Source organism: Narcine bancroftii, chromosome 3 (assembly GCF_036971445.1).
Source record: "Narcine bancroftii isolate sNarBan1 chromosome 3, sNarBan1.hap1, whole genome shotgun sequence".
Taxonomy (NCBI): Eukaryota; Metazoa; Chordata; class Chondrichthyes; order Torpediniformes; family Narcinidae; genus Narcine; species Narcine bancroftii.
The window spans coordinates 348,938,806-348,965,748 of NC_091471.1; the positions used below are offsets into that span (position 1 = coordinate 348,938,806).

Below are 26,943 nucleotides of genomic sequence, written 5' to 3' on the forward strand. Positions count from 1 at the left end.
CACACAGATACTGGGGCTTACCCAACTTTTTATACATTCCATTTCAGTACAGAGATACCTCCCTCCTTAACATTCTTCTGCCTCCTGGATTGGTTTAGCATTAGGTAATTCTGCCTACGTGTCTTCTAACTTCTTATCATGTGCCTTTCTGCAAACTTGTTTACCAGGAAGTGTCATGTCTTTGTTCTTATTCATTAATCAACCCCCAGGACTTGCTAAATCTATCTACTTGCTATATCTATTATACTTGCTTAACCCTTTCTCACATTCCATTCTTACTTTTAATTAACCCATCATAATTCATTCCCAATTAGCACTTGCTTGACTCCCCATATTCCATTATCCCTTCCTAATTCATTCCTAATTAGCACTTGCTTGACTCCCCATATTCCATTATTTCCTAATTCATTCCTAATTAGCACTTGCTTGACTCCCCATTCCATTATCCCTTTACAGCCTCTATATCTCTTTAATGGTGCAGCCGAGATAGGTAAACTGGTTGACCGTTTTGAGTTTTGTGTGCCTGATGGAGATGTGGGGGGGCTGGTAGTCATGGTGGGGAGCTGGCTGATGGAGGACCTCAGTTTTCTTCAGGCTGACTTCCAGGCCAAACATTTTGGCAGTTTCCGCAAAGCAGGACGTCAAGCGCTGAAGAGCTGGCTCTGAATGGGCAACTAAAGCGGCATCATCTGCAAAGAGTAGTTCACGGACAAGTTTCTCTTGTGTCTTGGTGTGAGCTTGCAGGCGCCTCAGATTGAAGAGACTGCCATCCGTGCGGTACCGGATGTAAACAGCGTCTTCATTGTTGGGGTCTTTCATGGCTTGGTTCAGCATCATGCTGAAGAAGATTGAAAAGAGGGTTGGTGCGAGAACACAGCCTTGCTTCACGCCATTGTTAATGGAGAAGGGTTCAGAGAGCTCATTGCTGTATCTGACCCGACCTTGTTGGTTTTCGTGCAGTTGGATAATCATGTTGAGGAACTTTGGGGGACATCCGATGCGCTCTAGTATTTGCCAAAGCCCTTTCCTGCTCACGGTGTCGAAGGCTTTGGTGAGGTCAACAAAGGTGATGTAGAGTCCTTTGTTTTGTTCTCTGCACTTTTCTTGGAGCTGTCTGAGGGCAAAGACTCGCCAAGGCAAATAGCGCCTTTGGAAGACTACACAAAAGAGTCTGGAAAAACAACCAACTGAAAAACCTCACAAAGATAAGCGTATACAGAGCCGTTGTCATACCCACACTCCTGTTCGGCTCCGAATCATGGGTCCTCTACCGGCACCACCTACGGCTCCTAGAACGCTTCCACCAGCGTTGTCTCCGCTCCATCCTCAACATCCATTGGAGCGCTTACACCCCTAACGTCGAAGTACTCGAGATGGCAGAGGTCGACAGCATCGAGTCCACGCTGCTGAAGATCCAGCTGCGCTGGATGGGTCACGTCTCCAGAATGGAGGACCATCGCCTTCCCAAGATCGTGTTATATGGCGAGCTCTCCACTGGCCACCGTGACAGAGGTGCACCAAAGAAAAGGTACAAGGACTGTCTAAAGAAATCTCTTGGTGCCTGCCACATTGACCACTGCTAGTGGGCTGATAACACCTCAAACCGTGCATCTTGGCGCCTCACAGTTTGGCGGGCAGCAACCTCCTTTGAAGAAGACCGCAGAGCCCACCTCACTGACAAAAGGCAAAGGAGGAAAAACCCAACACCCAACCCCAACCAACCAATTTTCCCTTGCAACCGCTGCAATCGTGTCTGCCTGTCCCGCATCGGCCTTGTGAGCCACAAACGAGCCTGCAGCTGACGTGGACTTTTTACCCCCTCCATAAATCTTCGTCCGCGAAGCCAAGCCAAAGAAAAAAATCTCTTTAACCTTTTCCTCAATTGGAAATATTTTCATCCTGGGACTTCCTTATCACACTCCTAAAGCCTCTGCTTGGCAGTTGTGCTTTTACTCTCTACCATTGGCATTCAGTCAGCAATTGCTAACTCCTATTGAATAGGCACATAGATGTAAGAAAAATAGGGGGTTACATAGGAGTAGGTTTATGTAGGTCAGCACAACATTGTGGGCTGAAGGGCCTGTACTGTGCTGTATCAATGTTGTGAAAGTTGAAATCACCCATAATAACAGCTTTATTATTTTTTGCCACCCTTGGCAATCTGTATAGATTTGATCCTCCAGCTCCTGGTGACTGTTGGGTGGCCCATTCTTTTCACCCATCAAGGAGACTATTCCTTTTCAATTACTACCTTGGAGGTCCTACTTTTTAATATATCTCCTCACTTCTGATATTTGTTTTGCAGGGCATCATCCCATTCCCAACCTACAATATTGGTACCAATGTGTACCACAACTTCTGGTTGCTTGGTGTCCTTTTAAAAGTGTGTTTTGAGACCTCAGTGTTTACAATGTGGTCTCCTTTACATTTAGAGAAACAATATTCAGATTGCTTTTCATCGCACTTGTAGAGGGACATCCTAAGCTTCCTGTGGCCTGCCACCATAATTCCGTCTCATTCCCCACTCTGACCTTGCCTCTGGCCTCATGCATTGTTAGAACCAGGGTAAATGCAAGCTTGATTGAAAACTATGCCTTCATAACTAGGTAATTGCTACAACTTAGAAGGACTTGTTATTTGGTGCCTGGAGGGTAGAAAGGGAAGAAATGAATGTCATTGTATTGTCTGTCTTTGCATGGGAAATGAGAAAGGGGAGTGAGATTGGTGGAGATGGAAATTGTGGAGTGCTGAATGAGAGGATGGGGGAAGATGTGTTGACTGTATCTGTAGAAAAAGAAATGGTAGCATTTAGGTAAAGTACCCTTGTCAGAACTTGAAGAGAAAACAAGTTGGTATGAATTTCCAGGGAGGGACGTACAGGATGTGGAGAGTTGTTGGGGTTAAGATTGCTGTGGGGATTTGGCTAATGGTGGCAGTTAGAGGATTTGGGATTCTTTTGTTATTAAAAAAAAGTGTGAAATAAGGGCAGTTAGACTGTGAAAACACATATCTTTATGTAAAAGTTGCATAAAGCAGGGCTTGCCCAGCAGGTCAGGTTTTGCTGACAAAAAGCTTAGATAACAATACAAATAGATGACCTCACCCTTTTTTTATTTGAAAGTTTTACCCTTACTACCCCCCACCTCCCACCTAAATTATCCCATCCCATCCACCTCCTCATGGAGCTTAAAAAAATTAATATCAAATATTTAATGGTTATTGCTTGGTGTGCCAACTTTTAACATATCATTTATTAAATTTTCAAACCCATACATTCCAAATATAGATTCCACATTTTAACAAAGAAAAATAATTATTTTGCAAATTATAAGTTGTCTTTTCCAAATACAGACACAATTGTAATTCATTATGCCATCTTTGTATATTCAATTCCATTTCATTTTTCCACGTAATAGTTATACATTTTCTTGCTACGGCTAATCCTAATCATATAAATGCTAGTTGTGGTTTATCCAGCTGCAGCCCTGTCATTAATGTATTCATATAACCCAATAAACATACCAACGGATCAAGTTGCAAATCCATTCTAAATAAATCTCTCAAAAACTTTATAATTTTCTCCCAAAAAGGTTTAACTTTTTTAAATGCCCATCTTTTTCTTTGGCTTGGCTTCGCGGACGAAGATTTATGGAGGGGTAATGTCCACGTCAGCTGCAGGCTTGTTTGTGGCTGACAAGTCCGATGCAGGACAGGCAGACACGGTTGCAGCGGTTGCAAGGGAAAATTGGTTGGTTGGAGTTGGGTATTGGGTTTTCCTCCTTTGTCTTTTGTCAGTGAGGTGGGCTCTGCGGTCTTCTTCAAAGGAGGTTGCTGCCCGCCGAACTGTGAGGCGCCAAGATGTACAGTTTGAGGCGATATCAGCCCATTGGCGGTGGTCAATGTGGCAGGCACCAAGAGATTTCTTTAGACAGTCCTTCTTTGGTGCACCTCTGTCTCGGTGGCCAGTGGAGAGCTCGCCATATAACACGATCTTGGGAAGCCGATGGTCTTCCATTCTGGAGACGTGACCTACCCAGCGCAGTTGGATCTTCAGCAGCGTGGATTCGATGCTGTCGGCCTCTGCCATCTCGAGTACTTCGATGTTGGTGATGAAGTACCTACCTAATCTGATAAATTACAACCATACTTCTTGAACTTTTCAGGAGTTAAATACAATTGATGTAAAAAGTTATAATTAACTAAACTATAATGCAGATTAAGTAATTTCATAACACTATCTACACACATATTCGACCATTCCTCCCAAGACAAAGTAATAGCCAAGTCCTTCTCCCACTTATCCTTAATTTTATATACACCAAACTTTCCATCTTTTCCTTTAGTAAACCCTTTCTTTCCTTTATCAGCAATTAATAACTCAAATTTTGTTTGACCCAGTATCACCAGTTCTCGTCCAAAATTTTCTAACAATAAATCTCAAACTTGATAATAAGCAAAAAAAGAATTTGATGAAATACCAAACTTCTCTTGAAATATATTAAAAGAAAGAAACTTACCTGCTTCAGAACAACTCTCCACCAATTTTATACCTATCATTTCCCAATCTTTCAAATATGGATTATTTAAAGAAAAAGGAATTATTTTATTCTGATATAATGCTAATTTAGCTGAAATTTGACCTTTAGATCCTATAATTTGATCCCATTTATACCAAATATCCATTAAATGTTTCAATGGTGGCAATTTATACTTTTGCAATAAAGAAGGATTCCATTTATAGATAAACTGATGTATTTTATTTTCAAAAATCTCTTCCAATTCAACCTTTGCCCATATTGGTGGTTGATCAATATCAAACATATTAATAAATTTTTTTTGCACTGGCTCATAATAATTTTGAAAATGTGGTAGTTGTAGGCCACCTAAATCATATCTCCATGTAAACTTTTACATAGAAACTCTTGACAATTTACCTTTCCATAAAAACAAATGAATTACTTTATTTAGTTCCTTAAAAAATTTATTCGGTATTGCACTTGGAATAGATTGAAAAAGATATTGAATACAAGGATATATATTCATTTTAATACAATTAACTCATCCAATCAAAGTTAATGGCAAATCTTTCCATCTATTTAAATCAAATTTAAATAGCAGCAGTATATGATTGAAACCATATAAAATTTGATATTTTTTATCCATTATGACCCCAAAATACTAAATTTTATTTGACCATTTAAACTTAGTGGACCTAACCCCTTCTGATAAATTGTCAACTTGCAATATTAACTTTTTTTGGCAGATGTAGTTTTTGAATTATTTAATTCAAATTTTTAGCACCAACAGTGTTATCTCACAAGATTCCTCTGACACCTTTCACCTAATCCTCCATGAATAATCCTCTCTCAGCTAGGAGCACCACCACTTTTTGCATTCATATTTCCAGTGTCTGTACGTTTTAGTCGATTGGTTGCTCTTGCTGGAAAGTATACTATATTGTCAGTCAATGCTGGCTGTAACAGGCTGCATAATCTCACAGATTCCTATAAATGAGCTATGTCTGAAGTGAGGGTGAGAGCACAGTACCTATGCCCAGACATTTTGAGTTGTTCCAATTGGCTATATTCCATCCAGAATATAGTGATTGGTATATCTCTCTTCAGTCAGGGATTTGGGCCTCTTGTTATGAAGGATGGCTGGAGTTCTTTCAGATTTTGAGGTCAGTTTATTGTTCTGAAGGCAGAGATGGCTGGAGCTTCAAGGCATCAGTAATGACTGACCAGTCACCCAACAGAGCCAGAAGAGCTCTTCATCTCTCCTAATAGCACATTTGCTGCTGGCACGGTGAGTGTGGTCACCACCTAAAAACCCATGACTGCTTTCTGCACATTACTCTGTTGTGCCTTGGTTCAGAGGGGTGTTCTCTTCAGCCTTTGAGGAATATCCTTTCGGCAAGTGATAAACTTGTGCATGTTGTGGGTACTGTTCTCAAGGAACACCACTTGGGTTGCTCTGTATGCATCTCTCACTGTTTTACATTCTTGTTCCTGTCTCTCTCTCTCTCTCTTGCAGGTTCTGGGGCTTCTGCTGTGGATTATCAGTTGGTTGGATCTCTTCTATTCCATCGATGCCATGGTAAACCAAAAAGGATGGTCCCTGGCACATTTCATCAGCCCTCTGCTACTAGGAGTCACCATGGTGAGCAAATCACAGAAAGTTTACAGTGCCCAGAGGTGGCCATTTAGAAAGCCATCAGTTAGTCCTAGTCCCTCTTCCTACAGCTACAGCCTTGCAAATTCTTTCCCTGTTCTCTGTTGAGCATGACATCAAATCTGCTTGTTGTCATTCTAACCATTTCCTATGAATAAAGCAAAAAATTTTCCCTGTTTTGCTTTTGCCATTTACCTTCATGCTGGTGTCATCTAGCTCTTGATTCCACTTCCTGTTCTGTCTGTCTCCATCTATCTGTTCTGTCTGCTCCCTTCATGATTTTAAATGCCTCAGAGACTCTCTTGACTTCCTCTATCCCAGGAGAACAAACTCACTTTCTCCACTCGTATAACTATACAATTTTATCTCTAGAATCTGTTTGTAAATCACCTTGGCGCCTTCTCAGGATATCTTTTCCAAATTAACTCCAAGAATTCCTTTATTCAATTTTTTAAACATAATTTAAAAAAAATTAAATGAAAATTTAAGTGACACATCATGATAACAGCATTCTGGCTCATGCTGCCCAAATAAAGGCACATGTCAAGGATGTGTGCTTAGCTCACTGCTCAGCATCTAGACTGAGGCTGAGAACCCCTGTTATCAGCAGAATCACAGAGGGCAATGAAGAAATGTACAGAAGGGAGATAGATCAGTTGGTTGAGAGGTGCCATCACCACAATTTTGAACTTGACGAAAGCAAATCTAAGGAACTGATTGTGGACCTCAGAGAGGGAAATCAGGAGAACATAAATCAGTTGTCATTGAGGGGTCAGCAGTGGAAATGTTCAAATTCCTGGGTATCATCATCTCTGAAGATCTATCCTGGTGCCTCCATGTCGTTTAAATCAAGAAGAAGCTTCGCCAACGGCTGTGCTTTGTGAGGAGTTTGAGGAGATTTGGCTTTTGCAAATTTCTACAGGTGTACGGTGGAGAACATTCTGACAGGTTGCATCACGATCTGGTATGGAGGGGCCAAAGGACGGGAAAAGACTACACAAAGATGTGGACTCGGCCAATCCTATCATGGGCATCAGTCTTCATTCAGTTAAGGACGCCTACAAGAGGCAGTGTCTTAAAAAAGCAGCCTCTACCTTCAAGGACCCTCACCACTCAGTCCATGCACACTTCACACTGCTACCATCAGGAAAGAGGTACAGAAGCCCAAGAATAACTTCTTTCCCTGTGCCATCAGATTTCTGAATGAACAATGAACCACAGACACTATTCCACTTTACATTTGCACTGATTTATTTTTTATGCAATTTATGTCAATTTTGCACCTGTAATGCTGCCGCAAAACAAGAAACTTTGTGACGTGTTCATTACAATTAAGTCTGATTCTGATTCTAAAGCCTGCTTTCTGGTGCAGCTCTGCCAGTTTTATGAACTTTAAACAGATACCTTTTAATCTCTGTTTTTCTAGCCTGTTAGAAATTGAGCTTTTTAGATCCTTTTGCCTCTTATTCTTCTGACCTAAAACTACATCTTGAATTTCTCAGCATCTTATCATTGCTACATAGTGTCTGTTCCAACAGGCTGTTATGTCTCCTTGAAGTCTGTTACAATATTATCATTCTTAGTGGATATTGGGATAGGCAGTGGGCCTGCTACTAACCATGGAAACCTCCCTTCATTTAAAAAAAGCCTTTCATTAATAATACTTTTTGTTTAGCCAATTTTCTATCCAGAGTTCCACAATCCCCTTTATTCCATGAACTTTAAAAAAAATATTTATTTGTTTAAAACCACACAATAAAACACATAATTGAAGATAATTCACAACAATACAAATACATGTGGTATATAAAAGACCCCCCCATCCCTCTACAAAGGAAGAAAAAAGTAGGAAGGGGTCAAGAGACTCTCTACAGGGGTGCCTATTACTTTAAAGTCTCTTATAATATACTGAGATCTTAAAGAGAAGGGAATGTCAGAGCTTCATTTAAATATTAACTTCCACATTTTGTAAAAAAGGGCTACATATCTTCCAAAACATACATGGATTTCACACTTGAAGACCAGTCGATTCTGTGGAACTTTATCAAATACCTTTAGAAGTCCATGTATACCACATTAACTACATTTTCCTCATCCACTCTTCCTTCCTTCAAAATGCTCCAGTTAGACATGATGTTGCCGAAGCAAATCCATGCTGACTTTCACAAATAATCCACACGTGTTCCATCACTGCTAATTCTAACAACCTGAGGTAAAACTGACTGAACGAGTTAATAGACTTCTCTCTTTTGAGCAAGATGCAGCATTTTCCATTTTCTTTCTTTTCTTTCTTTGGCTTGGCTTCGCGGACGAAGATTTATGGAGGGGGTAAAAGTCCACGTCTGCTGCAGGCTCGTTGGTGACTGACAAGTCCGATGCGGGACAGGCAGGCACGGTTGCAGCAGTTGCAAGGGAAAATTGGTTGGTTGGGGTTGGGTGTTGGGTTTTTCCTCCTTTGTCTTTTGTCAGTGAGGTGGGCTCTGCGGTCTTCTTCAAAGGAGGTTGCTGTCCGCCGAACTGTGAGGCGCCAAGATGCACGGTTGGAGGCGAGATCAGCCCACTGGCGGTGGTCAATGGGGCAGGCACCAAGAGATTTCTTTAAGCAGTCCTTGTACCTCTTCTTTGGTGCACCTCTGTCTCGGTGGCCAGTGGAGAGCTCGCCATATAACACGATCTTGGGAAGGCAATGGTCCTCCATTCTGGAGACGTGACCCACCCAGCGCAGTTGGGTCTTCAGCAGCGTGGATTCCATTTTCTAATCCTTGGCAAAATCTCTGAATCTATGAATTTGATGCCTCGATGTGCTTGATGTTCTGGTTAAAGCTCTGCAGTTTCCCACAGCAACCCAGGTACATCCCATAAGGAACAAGAGGCTTATCCATGACTGATGCAGTTAGCTTTTCTAATCTCCATGTCAAGTTTTGGCCTATCCAAAATCTCATCATTTGCTGCCTTAGCGGAGTCTCTGGCAGCCTCTCTTCCTTGGTAAATATTAATTCTGTACCTTGGCCATGTCCTCTCCCTCCGCGATAAGGATCCCTGTTTAGCCAGCTCTTTAAGTTCATGTTCCTGTAGAGCAGGGGTGTCAAACTCAAATTCACGGAGGGCCAAAATTAAAAACTTGGACTAAGTCGAGGGCCGAACTAAATATTTATTGAAAACTTTCAACAACATCTGCATGTTTTCTCTTCTTTCAACACATGTAATGTTAAACTTTTTCTTATTAAAATAAATGTTTAATAATAGTTTTGGATAAACTCTTTCATTGTCATTGTCATTGGACCATTTCCTTTGGAGCTCTGAAACCGTGCACATGACGAGTCAATGAGGGATGATTAAAGCAGTGGTCTTCAAACTTTTTCTTTCCACCCACAGACCACCTGAAGCAATCTCTGACTAATCACAGACCACCAATGGCACAGGGACGCGAGTGGAAAGAAAAAGGTTGAGAACTGTTGTATTGTGGTAACTCCACATCTGATTAGGTTAATTGTTAGGCAAGTGGTCAGAGAAGGACCCCCCCCACCCCAAGAAAGGCTTAAATCACAGAAACAAAATAAGCTTCCGTCTCACTGCTCCCAATCTTACACACAGTCCTGATGTGGAATGTGGGGTCGCAGCTCCACGTTCACCCAAGTTCAGGTGCTGTCTGTGTGGAGTTTGTACGCTCTCCCCTTGTCTTGGACCAACAGGTCGGTCGCCTGATGAAGGCACCCGAACCCCCCGTTGAAACGCCGGCGTCCGGGGCGGTGGAGGAATTGGCTGAGAAGAGTGTGTTGCTCTCACCCCCCTCCCATGGTTGGAGAGGGATTAAACTGCGATCTCACAGCGCCGGGCTCGTCTCCAACAAAAGGAGCGGGAGGCAGGGTCCGCCGCGCACGGAGCGAGGGGGAAGGCATCGCCGACAAGACATTCGGTCTGGCGTCGCCGCTGAAGCGCAGACCCAGCGAGGATGGTCCCCAACTCCAGCTGCGTCTGTGTGTCCGGGAGCCGGGCAGGCTGAGTGCGTCGCTCCGATCCCCGGGATTCGGGATTCTGAGATCCCTCCACACCTCCGGCGTCTTCATTTTCACCTTCAGTGTGCATGCGCTATACTGGCGCGGCGGCCAGCGGGCCAACTCTAATATATATTTAATATGATCTTGCGGGCCAAATATAATTATATCCCGCGGGCCAGAGTTTGACATGTGTGCTGTAGAGTATTTCTGGATTCCTTTTTGTTTTCTGCTATTCTCCTTGCCTTGTGTAGTGCTATCAATTAGACCTGACAGACCATAAGTTGAGATTAATAGGTTTTAATCGCTATAAACTTGGTCATAGCTTGCGTGCTGTTGGCCCGATTCCAAGGCAGTATGGAGGTATGTAGACATCTATCTGGATTCTTCGCCTCTGGATGATAGAAGTTGGATCATTGGAAGTATTTAAGGGATGAATAAATATTAATAGATTGAAGAATAGAGGGATATGAGAAATTGCAGAAAAGAGCTGAGGGAGGCATAGATCAGCCATGATCATATTGAAGGGCTTGAAGGCTGAAATGGCCTTCTGCTCTTTGTGATCAGTTGCATATCCATCATTGCCAAGATCATCGATTATATACATGACACTGGGAACTGTAATGATTTTGGGTTTTTCTCTAATGGTTCTTTGTGCTCTGTAGGACTTGGTGGTATCAGAGATGGGGGTGGGCTTTGGGTGATTGGTTGAGGTAGTGGGTGGTATAGTGGCAGTATTTTCTAATGCTTGTTCTTGTTGTGACTTTAGTTACTCGCGACATTTCTGATCCAGTACGAGAGGCTGCGGGGAATCCAGTCCTCTGGCGTTCTCTTCTTCTTCTGGCTCATCACCCTGCTGTGCGCTGTGCTGCCATTCCGCTCAAAGATCCTAACAGCATTGCGTGAGGTGAGTTGGAGGGGATGAGGTGGGCTCAGATACCAGTTTCCATCATCAAACTGGAAAATCATCACCTGCTGAGGACTGGCATTTGAAAGCAAGGTTGTGGGATAGGAAATAGTGCAGGAAATAGTATAGGCAGCAGGTCAGTGCTTATTTGAGAGTTTTGTTCTATTCTCCTCTGTCAGTATGTCAGCTATCACAAGAAAAATTGCATGGGTGAGATTATTTATAACAGGGATTGCATTGACGATGGTGGGGGGTAGGGGGAGCCTTTCTTCGAGTGGATTGAGTCTTGTGCGGAAGGGTGACATTGAGCTGAGGAAGGAGATTCATTGGGTGAGATAAACTGATATAGGAGACTGTAGCATGAGAAGAAGATTCTTTAGGTGGTTGTTGATGCCCTAGTGTTCTTTATTTCAGTCAGCCTCAGCAACGATGATAGGTGGCGACCATAAGACATAAGAGCAGAATTAGGCTATTTAGCCCATCAATTTATTTAATCATGAGCTTATTCATTTTCTCACTCAGCCCCACTGCCTGGCCTTCTCTCCATAACCTTTAATGTCCTGGATAATTGAAAACCTTTCAATCTCTGCTTTAAATACATCAAATGGCGACCTTTCATAACCGCCTGTGGCAACAAATTCCACAGATTCACCATCCTGTGGGGAAAGAAATTTCTCTTCTCAGCAGGCCACCTTCAATCATGTCTTCTTGACCTAGACTCTGCAACCACAGAAAACAACCTTTCTACATCATCTCCTCTATCCATGCCTTTCACCATTTGAACTCTTTCAATGAGATCCCCCCCCCTCCCCCCCTCATTCTTCAAAATTCCAGTGAGTTTTGGCCAAGAGCTGTCAAACGTTCCCTGTATGATAACCCTTTCATTCCTGGAATAATCTGGAATAATGAACTTCCTCTGAACCCTCTCTAATGTCTTTCTTAAATGAGGAGCACGAAACTGCTGTCAATCCTCCAAGTGAAGTCTCACCAGTGCCTTATTAAAGCCTCAACATCACCTCCCTGTTCTTGTTTTATATTCCTCTGAAATAAAGGCCAGTATTGCATTTGCTTTTTTCCACTACCGACTCAAACTGCGTTTACTTTCAGGTTATCCTGCACAAGGACTCTCAGGGCCCTTTGCATCTGAATATTTTCAATCTTCTTTCCATTTAGAAAATGGTCTGTCCATTTTTTTCAACCAAAGTGCATGAGCGTACATTTTCCGACATTGTATATCATTTGCCCATTCTCCTAATCTGTCTTAAATCCTTCTGTTTCCACAACACTACCTGCTTCTCCACCTACCTGCATATCAACTGCAAACTTGGCCATAAAATCATTCATTCCTTAATATACAAGATATAAAGAAGTGGCCCCAACACTGAGCTCTGGGGAACACCACTAGCAATGGGCAGCTAATCAGGATCCGATCCTTGTATTCCAATTCTCTGCTTCCTGCTATTGCTTTACCCATGCTCGAATGCTTCCTGTTATACCATGAGCTCTTAACTTGCTAAATAGCCTTATGTGCGGCACCTTAGCAAAGTCTGTAAATTTGAATAGGCACCATCCACTGCATCTCCCTTATCTTGCCTGCTTATCACTTCTTCAAAGAATTCCAATAGTTTTTACACCTCTGGTGACTGCTGCTAGGCTTTACCACTGCAGCTGGAGAAACTCCACTTCACTGCTCATCCCTCTTCCATCCAATAACATAGCACTGTCTTGCCGGAACAAGCAGAGGGAAATCATGCAATTAGTACGCAAATGATGTGTAGACTTGAGGGAAGAAGTTGTCTATCTCAGGGGGCTCTGGGATTTCTCAGACTGGGTTAGTGGGGAAGGAAATGAGCTGTGCCTCCAGCATTTCCCATGAGACTTGGTCTGAAAATTTGAAACAGTAGAAATGGGTTTCAGAAAGAGAAAAAAAAATTGATAAAAGGTACATTGCTGACCTGGATCTCTGAATCAGATGCTGATCAATTATTTGTTTCTTCCCAGGGTGGAGTGTCTGATGTCTTCCGATTTACCACCTTCTACATTTATTTTGCCCTTGTTCTTGTTCAATTCTGTCTTTGCTGTTTCATTGAGCCTCCTCCATACTTTTCCAGCGTAACATCAGAAGTGGTAAGTGCTATCATTTGAATCGCCTTCTTACCTCCATGACTCGGAATATGAACCTGGTCATGGCTTTGTGGGTTGCTATGAATCAGAAGATCCTGGTTCAGGTCCCACTGCAGGCACTCCCGTAGTAGAATCTAAGCTGATGCCATCTGTGTGATAAAACGATAAATGGTGGTCCTTTTTGTTGTAAAAAGATTCCTTAGCATTGTTTCAAAGAAGATCACAGTGCCCAGTGTCCTAGCCAATATTTTTAACATTGAGCAGTATTAAAAACCTGGCTTATGGCCAAATGGAGAAGGGTTGGAGTTGAAAGCAGAAGAGAAGGCTTGTGCACAAATCTCAGAAAGGTAGCAGGCAGGTTCTGCAAGTTGATGATGAGGCAAATAGTTATTGAAAGAGAAATGAGGAAGTATTTTTACACGAGGCTCTTCTTGTGCCTGTTACTCAACTCATTTGGCCATTAGCTAATCATCATCCTGGTTCCAATGTGTTGATAGTCGTACATGATCTGAAAATTCAGACCATTAGAAGTCACATCAAACCACTTTGGCAGGTTAAAATGAACCCTGGATCTTGTCTGGAATTATAGGTTTAACTGGTGCAACTTTGCACAATGCTGTTACAGCGCCAGCGTCCTGAGTTTGAATTCAACGCAGTCTTCAAGGAGTTTGTATGTTTCCACCCCCCCCCCCCCCCCTGGTGCCTATATGGGTTTTTCCCGGGAGCCCCAGTTTCCTCCCACATTCCAAAAAAAGGTCAGAATCACAATAAATAAAATTTAAATTTAAGATGAAGTTTATGACATATCAGTAAACAGATTTATGCTTGCCCAGATATTGAGTGACCTAGCGTGAACAGAATGATCCAAGGGATGAGGGACTGGGGAAGATGGGGTTTTTCTCATTGGATCACATGAAAGGAACTGCTTCCAGCAGAAGGGTTGGTGACAAGGAGTTTGGAAAAACAATTGGCAGCACAAAGAGCCGAGGAGACACCCACTGTCTGGTAGTGTTGGAGGCAGAGGTGGCAGTAACACGCTCAGATATGCCTGCTCCCAACACATCTTGGGACAATGAGGGGCTGGTGATACCAGGGTTGTGTGCACCTGAAAGCAGCTTGAGGTTAATTATATTCCCATGCACCAGTTGCTCATGTCTTGTCACCAGTTTGGAGGTGCTGTTGAAATAGCACAGAAGCACCAGTGGAGGAGGGAATAAATATTTAGGCCAATGAATGTGGTGACAAGCAGCATGTTCTTGGGAGAGCTCACTAAAGGGAACACCACATCTGATGCCAAGAGGCTTTTGTTCTTTGGTAACAAAATTGCCTGATGTGAAGTTAACTGATTCTGCTTTTACAACAGAATTCGTGTCCAGAAGTGAATGCTGGCTTTCTCTCCAGGCTGACGTTCTGGTGGTTTACTGGGTGAGTTATTGCCCTCATCATTGTAGAATATCATCCAAAAATTGCACTGTTTTGACAAAGTAAAAATTGATTAACAACAAATTAACTTTGAGGTGCAAAAGTTTGGTACTTTCCGATACCATCTGATAGTGAGAGGCAGTATTTTGTGCCAATGTATTTGCAAAGGAGCCTTGTATAAAGCAAAGATTACTATGTGCACAGTGCCTTAATTTCACACTCCTGGATTGCCAAAACAATTTGGTATATGCAGCATTTCCCACTGCCCCCAACACTCCCTCGTCTCCATGAGGTTCCATCGCTCCTCAATTCTCAGCAGCATTTCACTGCATTTAGCAGGTCCCATTCTTATCCATCCAGAATCAATGGCTTCTCTTTCTGTAACCACATAGCTCCTTCTGAGGAATTAGTCCTTGGTCTCTCCCTTTTCCCATTGTTTCTACCAAACTGGTATCATTCAGCCTTAAATCTATTTTGTCCTCCTTCGTCCAGTCTCTTCCCACCAACCTACATTCAGGACACCTTGAATGCTCTCATCACCTTGACAACATTCAGTTCCCTGGGCTAGACTGCCTCAATTTCACCATGGATACCCAGTTCCTATACTCAATCCCCAAAAAACTCTTAAGGCTCTCCTCTTCCTCAATAACATACCTAACCAATTCCTTTTCATCGCCACCTTCCTTTTCCTGGCAGAACTTCTCATTTGGCTCATCCCTCTTTCTCCAAGTCAAGGGTTTAGCCATGGGTACTCGCAGGGGATCCCAGATACGCCTGCCTTTTCGCTGGATACGTGGAACTACAAGCCTACACAGGCAAGGCTCCTCAACTCTTTCTCTGCTAGATTGACGACCACATTGGTGCTGCCTCCTGAACCCAAGATGAGCTTGTCAACTTTATCAACTTTGCTACCAACTTCCACCTGACCTCAAATTCACTTGATCCATCTCCAATAACTCTCTCCCTTTTCTTGATCTCTCAGCCAACATTTCAGGAAACAAACTATCCACAGACACCTTTTTATTAACTCACTATCTCACACAGTTACCTTGATGACACCTCTTCCCACCCTGTCTCCTGGATTCTATTCCTTTTTCTCAATTCCCCTGTCTTGGCTGTATCTGCTCCAGGATGAGGATTTCCATTCCAGGACATCTGAGATATTCTTCAAAAAAAATGTTGCTTCTCCTCTCCTGCCGTTAACTCAATTCTCACCAGCATTTCTTGTAGTTCCTGCACATCTGCTTAGCCCCTTCTGCACACTCCCACTCCTGACATAACAACAATAAAGGTTAAGGTTCTCCTTGTCCTTACCTTGTGACTGCAGGAAGTGCTCCATTTGCACTTCCACCTCCTCCTTCACCACTATTCAGGGCCGTAAACAATCCTTCCAAGTGAAGCAACACTTCAATTGTGAATCTGCATGGTTTATTTATTTAATCCAGTGTTCTGGATGTGGCCTTCTCTACGTTGGTGAGTCTGGATGTTTTCTGGGAGATCATTTCATTGAGAAGTTTTGCTCTGTCCGCTGCCACAGCCTCATGTACTATCCAACCAAGGCCACCCTGAAATTAGAGGAACAACACCTTGTATTCTGACTTGGCTGTTTCCAATCAGATGGCATCAATATTGACCTCCAATTTCCGTTAAGCCCCTACCAGCATCTCCCTTTCCCTCATTCCCAGGTCTTCCTTTCTCCAGCTCCCCATTCCCCTCTCTCCTTTCGGAGAGCTACTCTTCTTTGCTCTTTGCCCTCTTTCCCCCTAATCAAGGAAGTTGTGGGAGTTGGTGGGTTTGTAATGTACAGTATAATATATTACAGACCCATTAACTCCCACAGCTACCTTGACTACACGTCCTCACACCCTGTCCCTGCAAAGATTTTATCTCCCTCTCTCAATTTCTCCATCTCTGCCACAAGATGTGGCCTTCTAGTCCATATCTTCAGAAATGTCTGTCTTCTTCCACAAACATGCCTTCCCCTCTACTACCATCAACTCAGCCTTCACCCGCATCTCCTCCATTCCTGCTCATCTGCCCTGGCCCCCTCTGCCCCCAGACGCAACAAACATAGAATCCTCCTTATCATCACCTACCACTCCACCAGCCTCCACATCCAATGCATTATCCTCCGAAATTTCCAGCACTTACAACAGGATACCGCTACCAAACACATTGTCCTCTCTCCTCCCCTCTCTGCCTTCCCACTGTGACTCTCTCATGTACTCATCTCTCCCCACCAATTGCCCCCCTGGCACCTTCCTCTGTGCCTGCAAGAGGTATCACGCGCCCACAGCTCCTCCCTCACCACAGTCCGAGGCCCTTAATAGGCCTTTCAAGTGAAGCAATACTTCATCTGTATCTGCAAGAGTGATTTACTGCATCCAGTGCTCCGTTTGTGGCCTTCTCTACATCGGAGAGACTGGGTACAGACTGGGAGAACGCTTTGCTGTGCACCTTCGCTCTGTCCGTACGAGTGCCAACCATTTCAGTTCTGTGTCACACTCCCATACTCATTTGTCTATCTTGGCCTTGTGTACTATCCCACTAAGACCACCCACAAATCAGGAACAACACCTGATTTTCCTTCCGGGCACTCTCCAATCAGATGGCATTAATGTCAACTTTTTCAGTTTCTGCTAACATGCTTTCCTTTCTCCCCTCCCCCCCCCCATTTACCTAGCCATCCCCTTGATCACTGCTGTCCCCTCCCTCTTTCTCCACCTATTACTTCCTGCCTTTGCGACCACACTTCTCCCCTACTCTTGTTTGGTCGCCTGCTGACATTTTTCCATAGCTTGATGAAGGGCTCAAGCCCGAAACATCGGTTATGTATTTTCACCTTTGCTATATAAAGGACATTGTTTGACCTGCTGAGTTTCTCCAGCATTGTGTTTTTTCTTCAGCCATGGTGTCTATAGATTTTAATGTTTTACTACAAGCTGAGCTGGTGCTGTCTTTGTTGTGTAGAAGGGCAAGTGGTCTACTTCACTGTTCTCAATAGGGTCCTCAGCACGTTTAAAAGCTTTGTTTTCTTTTCACCTCATCTAATATAAAAAAAAAATTAAATTTGTATAGTCGGTAGTAGAGAAGTACAGAGGAAACCAAAACTTGACTGCTTCATTGGGAAGGGGGCTCATAAACTTTGAGCAGAGTCTTGGGGTGCCATTGCCAAAAAAAGGGCTGAGAATAGCTGGTTGACTTGTTAAAATGTCCTTGAAAGTGCATGCCTTCCTTGCAGTGTGCTGGATTTAGAAACTAAGACAAGTTGCCGATCTATGAACCACACTGAATTAATGAACTGCAGTCAGCTGGGATATGTCACTCTGGGAACACTGGAGAACTGAATGAGAATTTGTCATGTACACAATTACAATGTACAGATGCAATGAAAAGTCTTACTGCAGCCTCTCAGTTATGTAAAACACACAAACCAGTTAAAAACCATTAAGTTGCCACAAAAAAATAATAAAAGGAAAAGAATAAAATAATAATATAATTTGACCAGGTGCAAAAATTGTGATGTGTCAGTCGTACAAACAAATCTTTGGCGGTCTTGTAGTTGTAGCATTATGATTCAGATAATATGGGGAAGTTCAAAAGCTTGATGTTGTGGAAGAAAACTGTTCTTGAAGCTGATGGTGCTGCAGTTCTGCCTGAAGGAAATAAAGATCATGACCAGGGTGAAGAAGATGTTTTCTGCCTTGAGGTAACTCCTTGTGTAGATGCCTTTGATGGACATCAGGCTGGTGACATGATAGACTTGGCTGAATATCAGCATTTCGCAGGGATCAGTTCTGTATTTTTTTTTTGGTCTAAATTAATGACTGAGATATCGTGGTGGGGATGGAAGCCACAATCTCTCAATTTGCAGAATTGACAATATGAGAGGGTAGTGATAATTTGCATTCAAATAGTAGATGCCTTTCTACCAGGGCAGACATGTGGAAGATGAAGTTTGATGTGAAGAATTAGAATTTGAAAAGGCAATACAGGTATATCCAGCTTTACAAATACTCAAATTATGAAAATTTGCTTTTACAAATAAAGCTGTGTTCGCTTTTACCAAAGGATTTGAATGTTTTTTTCATTTTTACGAAAATACCCTTCAATAGTAGTGAATGGATCTTCGCTTTATGCCATTTCAGCTTCTGAAATGTTTCGTCAGAATGCTCTAGTTTTGTAAAGCGGGCTCTACCTGTATAGAATAAAGGATGCACTTCTGAAAGAAGTACTGAAGTAGAGAGACTGGGGGACGGATCATTGGGAGTAGCAGGGCATATTGAGGAAGTGGTTGATAAGGTGACTTTATTATTCTGTCCATTGTATGATGTACATGTGCACTAAAACTTTTACTTGTTGCAGTTGAACAAGAGGTTTGTAAAAAAAAAAAAACAAAAAAAAAAAACTGGAAAACGATCTAAAACAACGAAATATTTAATTGAATTTAAAAGAATAAATATGCTATGATACACAGTTCTGGGCTTTCTTAATATTGATATAGCATATAAAAATATTAAGCCTTTATAAAATAATGGTCTAGCCCCAGTATGAACAAAACAAATTCTGATCACCTCATCTGAGGCATTGAAAAATATTTATGACTATAATTCTGGGGATGAAGGAGATATTAGAGAATGCTGGGGTGGACTTATGAAAGGAGATAAAATGATGAGGGGATTGGGCAAAGTGTCAGTGGGAGGATATTCCCGTTGGTGAAGGGGTCAATTACTGGAGAGTCCATGTGAAATAGAAGGGAAGAAGGAAGAGTAACATGAAAGAAAGATGTTGGAACATGGAATGTGCTGCTGGCACATGGTGGATGTAACTTTATTGTGGCTTTTGAGAACAAATTGGATAAATTGCCATATTTTACACTCACAAAAAGCCCCCGGGTCTTGTATGTGAAGGTGATATTTTGGAGAATATGTTGAGTGATCATTGTCCTTGCTACTGTGAAGAACCTGGGAGAATGGGACAGGTGAGTGGGTCTGGTGGAAAACAGCACATGCTGGACCCATTGGTTTCCTTCTGAACCTGAGTAATAGTTCAATGTATCAATACCAATTGATTGGGAGTTTCTGATTAAATTGTTACCGCAGCATGGCAATACGGGGTTACAAGCACCCCCTGGAGGACAAGGATCTCTGGGCATTGAACAATGATGACAGGTCGGATGTCATTGTGCCAAAACTGCTCAAAGAATGGGAGAAAGAGAAGCTGAAAGCACAGAGGTACTGGTGGCTCTGCCCCTTCCACTTAGTAATGAATGATTTGCATGTGAAATGAGAGATTGCTGGGAGTGAGTGAGGGGCAGGAATCTGATAGAAGGGATTATGGGTGGGGCTACAGGCTAGGATCTAATCAGTGAATTCAGGTCGTTTATTTATGGAAAGATGGGTGCCTGGGAATGAGTTTGGGCTGGAATCTAATTGTGCTGTTAAGGGAAAATTGTACATGGACTGTTAAATATCCAGAAGGTACAGACTGGGACACAGTCAAGAAGTTATTGTGCTTGATGTTGTGAATGCATGTGATGCAACTATCTATGTTCTGTGTTTCTTCCTTTGCCAGGAAGCAGGAGGTGTTCTTCACCAAGTGCTCGCCAATGGTGAACAATCTGGAGGGTGAGCCCAATGAAGTTGATGTTCTCCTTCCCAAGGCACAACAGAAGAAGCCTTCCTTCCTCATAACCCTGTGCAAGACCTTTGGACCATACTTCCTCATTGGATCAGCCCTGAAGCTGGGCCAGGACCTGTTGTCCTTTGTCAACCCACAGCTTCTCAAGTATGATATTTATATCCTCAAGTTGCTGCTTGTTTATTCTCACAATTCTGTCCGTTGTTCCTGAACGAAAATGTGGAAATTTAACCTACTCCAACTAGCAGGAAATTGAGTCCAGTTTTTCATCCCAACATAATAAAAAGAGACCAAAATGCTGGAGCGCTCAGCCAGTCCTTGTCCATAAGAGACAAAGAAATATTGCTGAAATTTTGGGATTGAACCCTTCTTCAAGGAATAAAGACCGGCTGAGATCCTCCAGCATTTCAGTACAATTTTACTATAATCACAGCGTCTACAGACATTCGTGCTTCATCCCAACCTGGACATCGTTTTCTCAGGGATACAAAGTGGTCTTTTATTCCCCTCATCTGTAGTCACAGGATAAATTACAGTTCTCCACAGAAGATGGCAGTCCCAGGTCTGTGTTCTCCACTTGTGGTGCCAGAAGAATGAATGGAAATTCCAGGTGACAAATTATCCCATAGCAACAGTGGGGAGATGGGAGCTGAAAAAGTATGGCCCACTGAATCCACTTTAATCTTTGGCCACCCAGTTATGTAATCCCACCTTCCTTTTGTTCTCCCTACAGTTCCATCAACAGCTCTCCTCCAAACTCCCACCCTCTCTTCTCCCCCCCCCCCCCCCCCACAACTGATTCTACCACTCGAGCTGCACACAAGGGCCATTGTCACTCAAGCCTCCATGTCTTTGGGACTTGGAAGAAACTAGATCACCCTAGGGAAACCATGGATCACAGGGTGAAGGTCCAAACTTCAGACAGCACCTGAGGTCAGGATTGAACCTGGGCCACTGGAATGTAAGGCAGCAGCAGTATTCGCTGCATCAAGCAGCCTGGGCATTACTAGTCTATAAATCTTGTGCACTGGAGTATCGTGCAGTGACTCAGTGATGTGCTGGCCTGGTTTAATTCACTGCTGCATTCTCTTGCTATCTCACATGCAGGATGTTGATTTTGTTCATCAATAACCCGGAGGCCAGGAATTGGTGGGGTTATGGGATTGCCATTCTGATGTTCACCTCTTCAGTTCTGCAGACCCTCCTCCTCCATCAGCACTTCCATTATTGCTTTGTGAGCGGCATGCGACTGCGGACAGCCATTGTGGGAGCCATATACCGCAAGGTGAGAGATCTGGGAAATTCATAGCGAATAGTTGAGAGTTCCAGTGCCACTCTGCCCCTGTGGTTTCAACCTAGCCAGGGCTGGCCATTTCACTCATCCACCCTAGCCTGTCAAGCAGTGTCATATCTGAACTAGACCTAGCTCCACACACTCACCTCTTCCTCATATCCTTTAATACTTTTGATTTTTTTTTTTAATTGTAGCATTAAGACATTTAAAATAAACAATTAGAGTCACACAGCATGGAACAGTCACTTTGGCCCAACTCATCCACTCTGACCAGATTGGCATTCTGGGCTAAGCCCATTTCCCTGCATTTGGTCCATGTCTTTCTAAATCTTTCCCATCCACATGTGCCCAAATTCCTTTTGATCACCATAATTATACCCAGCTCTACAGCTTGCTCTGGCACCTTATTCCAGACATGGACTACCCTCTGAATGGAAAAAAATTGCCCCTTATGTTCTTCTTAAATCTCTCCCCTCTCACCTTAAGATCTCGCCTCCCGGTTCCAGAATCATCTACTACAGGAAAAGACTGTGCATTCACTTTATCCAAGCCCCATTTGGCATCTGTTACCATTTACTGAAATTTTTATACTCTGCTGACCTCCTTGTACTGAAATGTTTTGAAGTTTTTCTTGGGAGACCTGGCCCAAGGTTTTGGAGCAGGAACTCCAGTTCTGGGCTCTCACTGGGGGAATACAATCTGGTTTGGTCATCTCTCCTGGTAGTAGGGCCTTTGGAACCTTGCCATTATTCTGCAAAGTTGATCCTGCATAGCTTCTAAGGACAGCATATTCTTTTCAGCTCTGGTAGTTTGTTCTCTTCATGTAGTATTTTCGATAACTTTAACATCACTCCAACCTGCTGTACATCAGCCTTCTTAATAGGAATGTGGGTATTCATTGATTATTTTCTGACTCAAAGATTTTACATCCAGTCCCTTTCACAAGCCTGTTCGCCTGCCACCAACTCCAATCTTATGAACAGTCCAGAAAATGAACCAGCTGCTTTGCTCATCACTTGAGACGGGCTCTTGTTTAATTTTTAATTGAGTAAAGGACTTTTTCATTGCCATAGCTGTTGCTTTCCATTTTGGTAAGATTTGACCCCTCCCATCCTGACCTTGTTCTACCAGCTCTTTCTCCTCCACAGTCCTGATTATTGACCATTCTTTTTCTCCCACTGATGCCGCTTGACCTGCTGAGTTCCTCTACCACTGTGTGTTTAGCCCCATATACTATATTGCTCTCCAGCCACACAGTCTTAACTTATTACTTATACTGACATTAATTTGTTTTTTTTTTCTTTATTCACTAAATTTCACCGAGTACTAAAACACTGATATTTTAAGTACCGACTGCCATGACCTTGACAAGTTGCTGCAATTTATTGGAGGCAAAAGATGATAGCTCCCTCCCGGTCTGTACAAATGACCATTTGCGACAAATTCTCCACATTACACCAACTTGCGAAGCTCCTCTTCTTTCATCCATTTTTAAAAAAATGAAATTTGAAGCACTTGAATACATTTCAAAATTTATAAAATGTTAGTAATTGCAATAGAGGCTAAAGATTTTTTTGGAAGGATTTATCTGCATTAAAGGTGGGACTTTCATTTTGGGTACAATCACCCTCTTAATTACAGCTCAGACTGAGACACCACACAGAAGAAAACTCAAAAACAGTGGTAAGGTTCACCAACAATTTGGTTTATTCTGATCCAGCAAGTGGGAGCTTAACCTTACTCTAACAAACTAGGAATCTTTCAGCAACTTTTCATGGTAATGGTTCAATCGTTATAATGTTTAGTGCTACTTTTACCATATCCTTCATAAAAAGTGAACATCTTAATATACTGAGCAATTAATGGTCCGAATTTCCTACATCTTGTTAATTCCATGTCCTCACCTAATGACTCATTTATTTTCATCTCCCAGCACATCAATGCTAAATATTCTAATTGCTATAATACCTTTTTAATCTTTCCTCCATAGGGTTGATTTCCCACCATCCATTTCTAGTATGGAAAGCCTTAAAATTGAATATTATAGATAATTTTGATTACTGGAGATTTCTTCTCCAAGATTGTCAGAAAAGCTACTCATATTTACTTCTGTTTAGTCCTCTGCTCTTTGTCCTTTACACGCATGGTTGTGTAGCCAAGTTCGGCTCTAACACAATCTATAAACTGTTGATGGCTGACTAACAGGAAATGAGTCAGAATATAGGTCGGAAATCAAGAATATTCTGGTATGGTGCCAAAACAATCTTGCTCTCAACATCACCAAGGCAAAAGAGCTTATTGTGAACTTCAGGAAGAAGAAGCTGAGGGACCTCGTACCTGTCTTCATTGACAGGGCAGCAGTGGAGAGGGTTAGTCCCTTCATGTTCCTGGGAGTTCACATATACGAGGATCTCTCCTTGAGCCAGCACAATGAGGAAACCATGAAGAAGGTGCACAAATGCCTCTACTTTCTAAGAAGTCTGAGGAGATTAGGCATGTGGTCAAATATTGCAAGTGGACTGGTTGCATCCTGGCTTGATTTGGAAAATTAAGTTCCCAGGAACACTGAATGCTACAGAAAGTGGCAAACCATTATGGGCACTGCCCTCCTGTCCATTGAAAGCATCAATGTGAGATGCAGGAAGGCAGCCAACATTATAAAAGATCCCCATCGCCTTGGTCACAATCTCTTCTTGCTATTCCCTTCAGGTGAAAGGTACAGAAACCTGAAGTACATCATCTCTAAATTCAAGTACAGATTTTGTTCAACATTTTCAGGCTTTTGAGTCTCCCTGTGTTACCCTAACTGTAAACTATCCTGGGACCATAAAAGATCTGTCTGCTCTATTGAAATTTCACTTTATTTTCTTGCACTAACTGCAACTATGAATATTTCTTCATCTATTCTTTTATATTTATGAGATCTTTTTCTTTCTTGCCATAGTGTGGTAATTTTTAATACATTTATAGTTGGTGCACCTTGCATACCTGTGTGGATGCACCAACTAAGAATTTTGGTGCATTTTTACATTGTACTTGAATCTATGACAATAAACTCTCCTCATCATCAACATCTCTAAAAGGCATAGAGACAACTCAGCAGAAGATGCAGTCAGACACACATTGCCTTGTGGTCTCTCCAGCTCTGGTATCCTGTGAAAATTTTTCTATTGAATGGGTTGCAATAGGGTACCCATTGCCCCACAGAGGAATGAACCTATGTATTGGACTATGTCTCAAGTTGATAGCCAGTGTCTGAGGCCTGTGCACTGAGACAGAGAAGCTGCAAACCTGTGTCCCGAGACCCTGGGGAAAGGGTGCTCACCCTGTGGGACTGGATTCCTGTGGGATGGTTATACGAATATCATGGCGAGATGAATGCTCAAGAAATTGAGTATGCTTATCTGTTGCTTTTTTGGTTTAATTTTTCAGTCCTTATTCATCTCAAACTCGGCAAAACAATCATCCACTGTTGGGGAAATTGTCAATCTGATGTCTGTGGATGCCCAGAGATTCATGGACCTGACTCCTTTCCTGAACATGCTCTGGTCTGCACCACTTCAAATATGCCTGGCTCTCTACTTTCTGTGGCAGGTAATCCCTTGGTTCTACCCTTACTGACATGTGAAATGTTGGACAGAGGCACTGATGTGGTAAGAAGACAATGTTTCTCTATTTGCTTTTCCAGTACCTGGGTCCTTCGGTTCTGGCAGGTGTGGCTGTGATGATTCTGCTCATACCTTTCAATGCCATAATAGCTATGAAGAGCAGGAGCTTTCAGGTATGTTGGAAGAAAGATGATTCCTTACTCTTTCCTATTCTATATTCTTCCTCCTTCCAAGTTCGTTTATTTATTATCTGATTGTGCAAGACTAACCCGATGAATCAGCATGCTCTGGTCCTCAGTGCAAAAACATTTACTTACAGACAAATGATACATATGCGCAGTACTTTTATACAAATATTAAAATAAATATTGTTAAATAAATAGTTGAGTTACAGAGGGTTTGTATGAGCAGTTCATTAGTCATTCAGCAGTCTCACTGTGGGGGAAAAAGCTGTTTCTTAGCCTGGTGGTTCCGTTACTCCTGTATCTCTTTCTTGGCAGGAGTAGCTGAAAGATGCTGTTTGCAGGGTTCTTGGGGTCCTCACGGATTTTGTGAGCCCTCTTTGGACAACAATCCATGTAGATTATGTCAATTGGTAGGGGGTGGGGGGAGATACCCCAGTTTTTCTTTTCTCATTAGCTTGCCAGTAACTCCTGTTTACCTCTTTCCTGTCTGCAAATGTTTTTCCTCTACTCCCTCATTCTCCTTCCACTCTTTCATTTAGTTTGCTCTTTCTTTCACTTGCCATTCCATCTATTGGCTACCCTTTATTGCTGGCCCAATGACAGTTGCCCCAGAAGCAGCCCCATCTCCTTAGTCACAGGGGCAGATGGCCTGATATTCCACAAAAAACACTACTTCAAACTGCCTGTGTGATTGAATTTGGTATGGGGGAGCTATATAAATTGAACCTGGACTCAGGAAAAATGACTAGGACACTATGGAGTGTTGCAAAAATGGTTCAGGTTTCAGTTAGGGGAGCAGCGGCTGGTTTGGATGTAGATGTGATTCCTGACATAGGTCAGTGAGATTTAATGTTCCAGCCTGTGAAGTATCTAGCCAAGTGCTCATCTCGAACAGGTTTGAGAGGCCCACCAACATTTCAGGACAGCACAGGTGGAGAATAAATGCTTTCTTTGCCCTGTCAGTGACTGACAATACCCTGAGAACAAACAAATGTTTGAGAATGCTCTGGGCTTTATAAGCTTCATATGTTGGGTAGAGCCAAGGATGTTTCTCACCTAAAGAGAGGGCAAAGAGTTTTTCATTTTTGAATACGATGCTCGGTGTAATCTGTGCTTGAAGGGCATGATCAAAGGTGACTTTTTAGATTGCCCTTCTCGAGTACTGTGCCAGCACCCCTCCCCAGTTTAACATGTAATGTGACTGTACTGTCATCCTCTGCAGGCTCAACAGATGCAGTGCAAAGACTTGCGGATCAAGCTGATGAATGAGATTTTGAATGGTATTAAGGTGCTGAAACTCTATGCCTGGGAAGAGTCATTCAAGCAGAAAATCCTGAGCATTCGAGAGCAGGAACTGAATATCCTGAAGAAAGCAGCCTATCTCAATGCCCTCTCCACCTTCACCTGGTCATCTGCCCCCTTTGTTGTGAGTAAACCGAGTTAAAGCTCTTTAGTTAACCACAGAATCAGGCAGAATTAGCAAGGGGGCATAATCTGAATAGCCCAAGCTGTATTTATTGAAATCGTGGATGGTCCCATGCCTTGCCTGCTCTCTCTTAAAATCTCTTTGTTTTTATCGGGTCCGGGGTTTGAATTC

General features: G+C 42.7%; 1 protein-coding gene across 6 annotated transcripts in view; it reads left to right on the top strand.

Moving 5' to 3' along the window:
- abcc3 (ATP-binding cassette, sub-family C (CFTR/MRP), member 3) overlaps window positions 1-26,943 on the top strand; it is a 133,270-nt gene that overhangs the window by 43,199 nt on the left and 63,128 nt on the right. For 5 of the 6 annotated variants that reach the window (XR_011354807.1, XR_011354808.1, XM_069929662.1 and 2 more), the window contains exons 3-12: window positions 6,034-6,159; window positions 10,936-11,073; window positions 13,075-13,200; window positions 14,561-14,622; window positions 19,722-19,853; window positions 20,194-20,406; window positions 21,367-21,544; window positions 24,986-25,147; window positions 25,242-25,334; window positions 26,569-26,772. Coding sequence is in view for 4 of the 6 variants with exons in the window: in XM_069929662.1 (XP_069785763.1) it covers window positions 6,034-6,159; window positions 10,936-11,073; window positions 13,075-13,200; window positions 14,561-14,622; window positions 19,722-19,853; window positions 20,194-20,406; window positions 21,367-21,544; window positions 24,986-25,147; window positions 25,242-25,334; window positions 26,569-26,772 (1,434 nt within the window). In the remaining 2 variants the exon portion in view is untranslated. The remainder of the gene's footprint in view (window positions 1-6,033; window positions 6,160-10,935; window positions 11,074-13,074; window positions 13,201-14,560; window positions 14,623-19,721; window positions 19,854-20,193; window positions 20,407-21,366; window positions 21,545-24,985; window positions 25,148-25,241; window positions 25,335-26,568; window positions 26,773-26,943) is intronic. The other variant, XM_069929663.1, reaches the window with a different exon arrangement.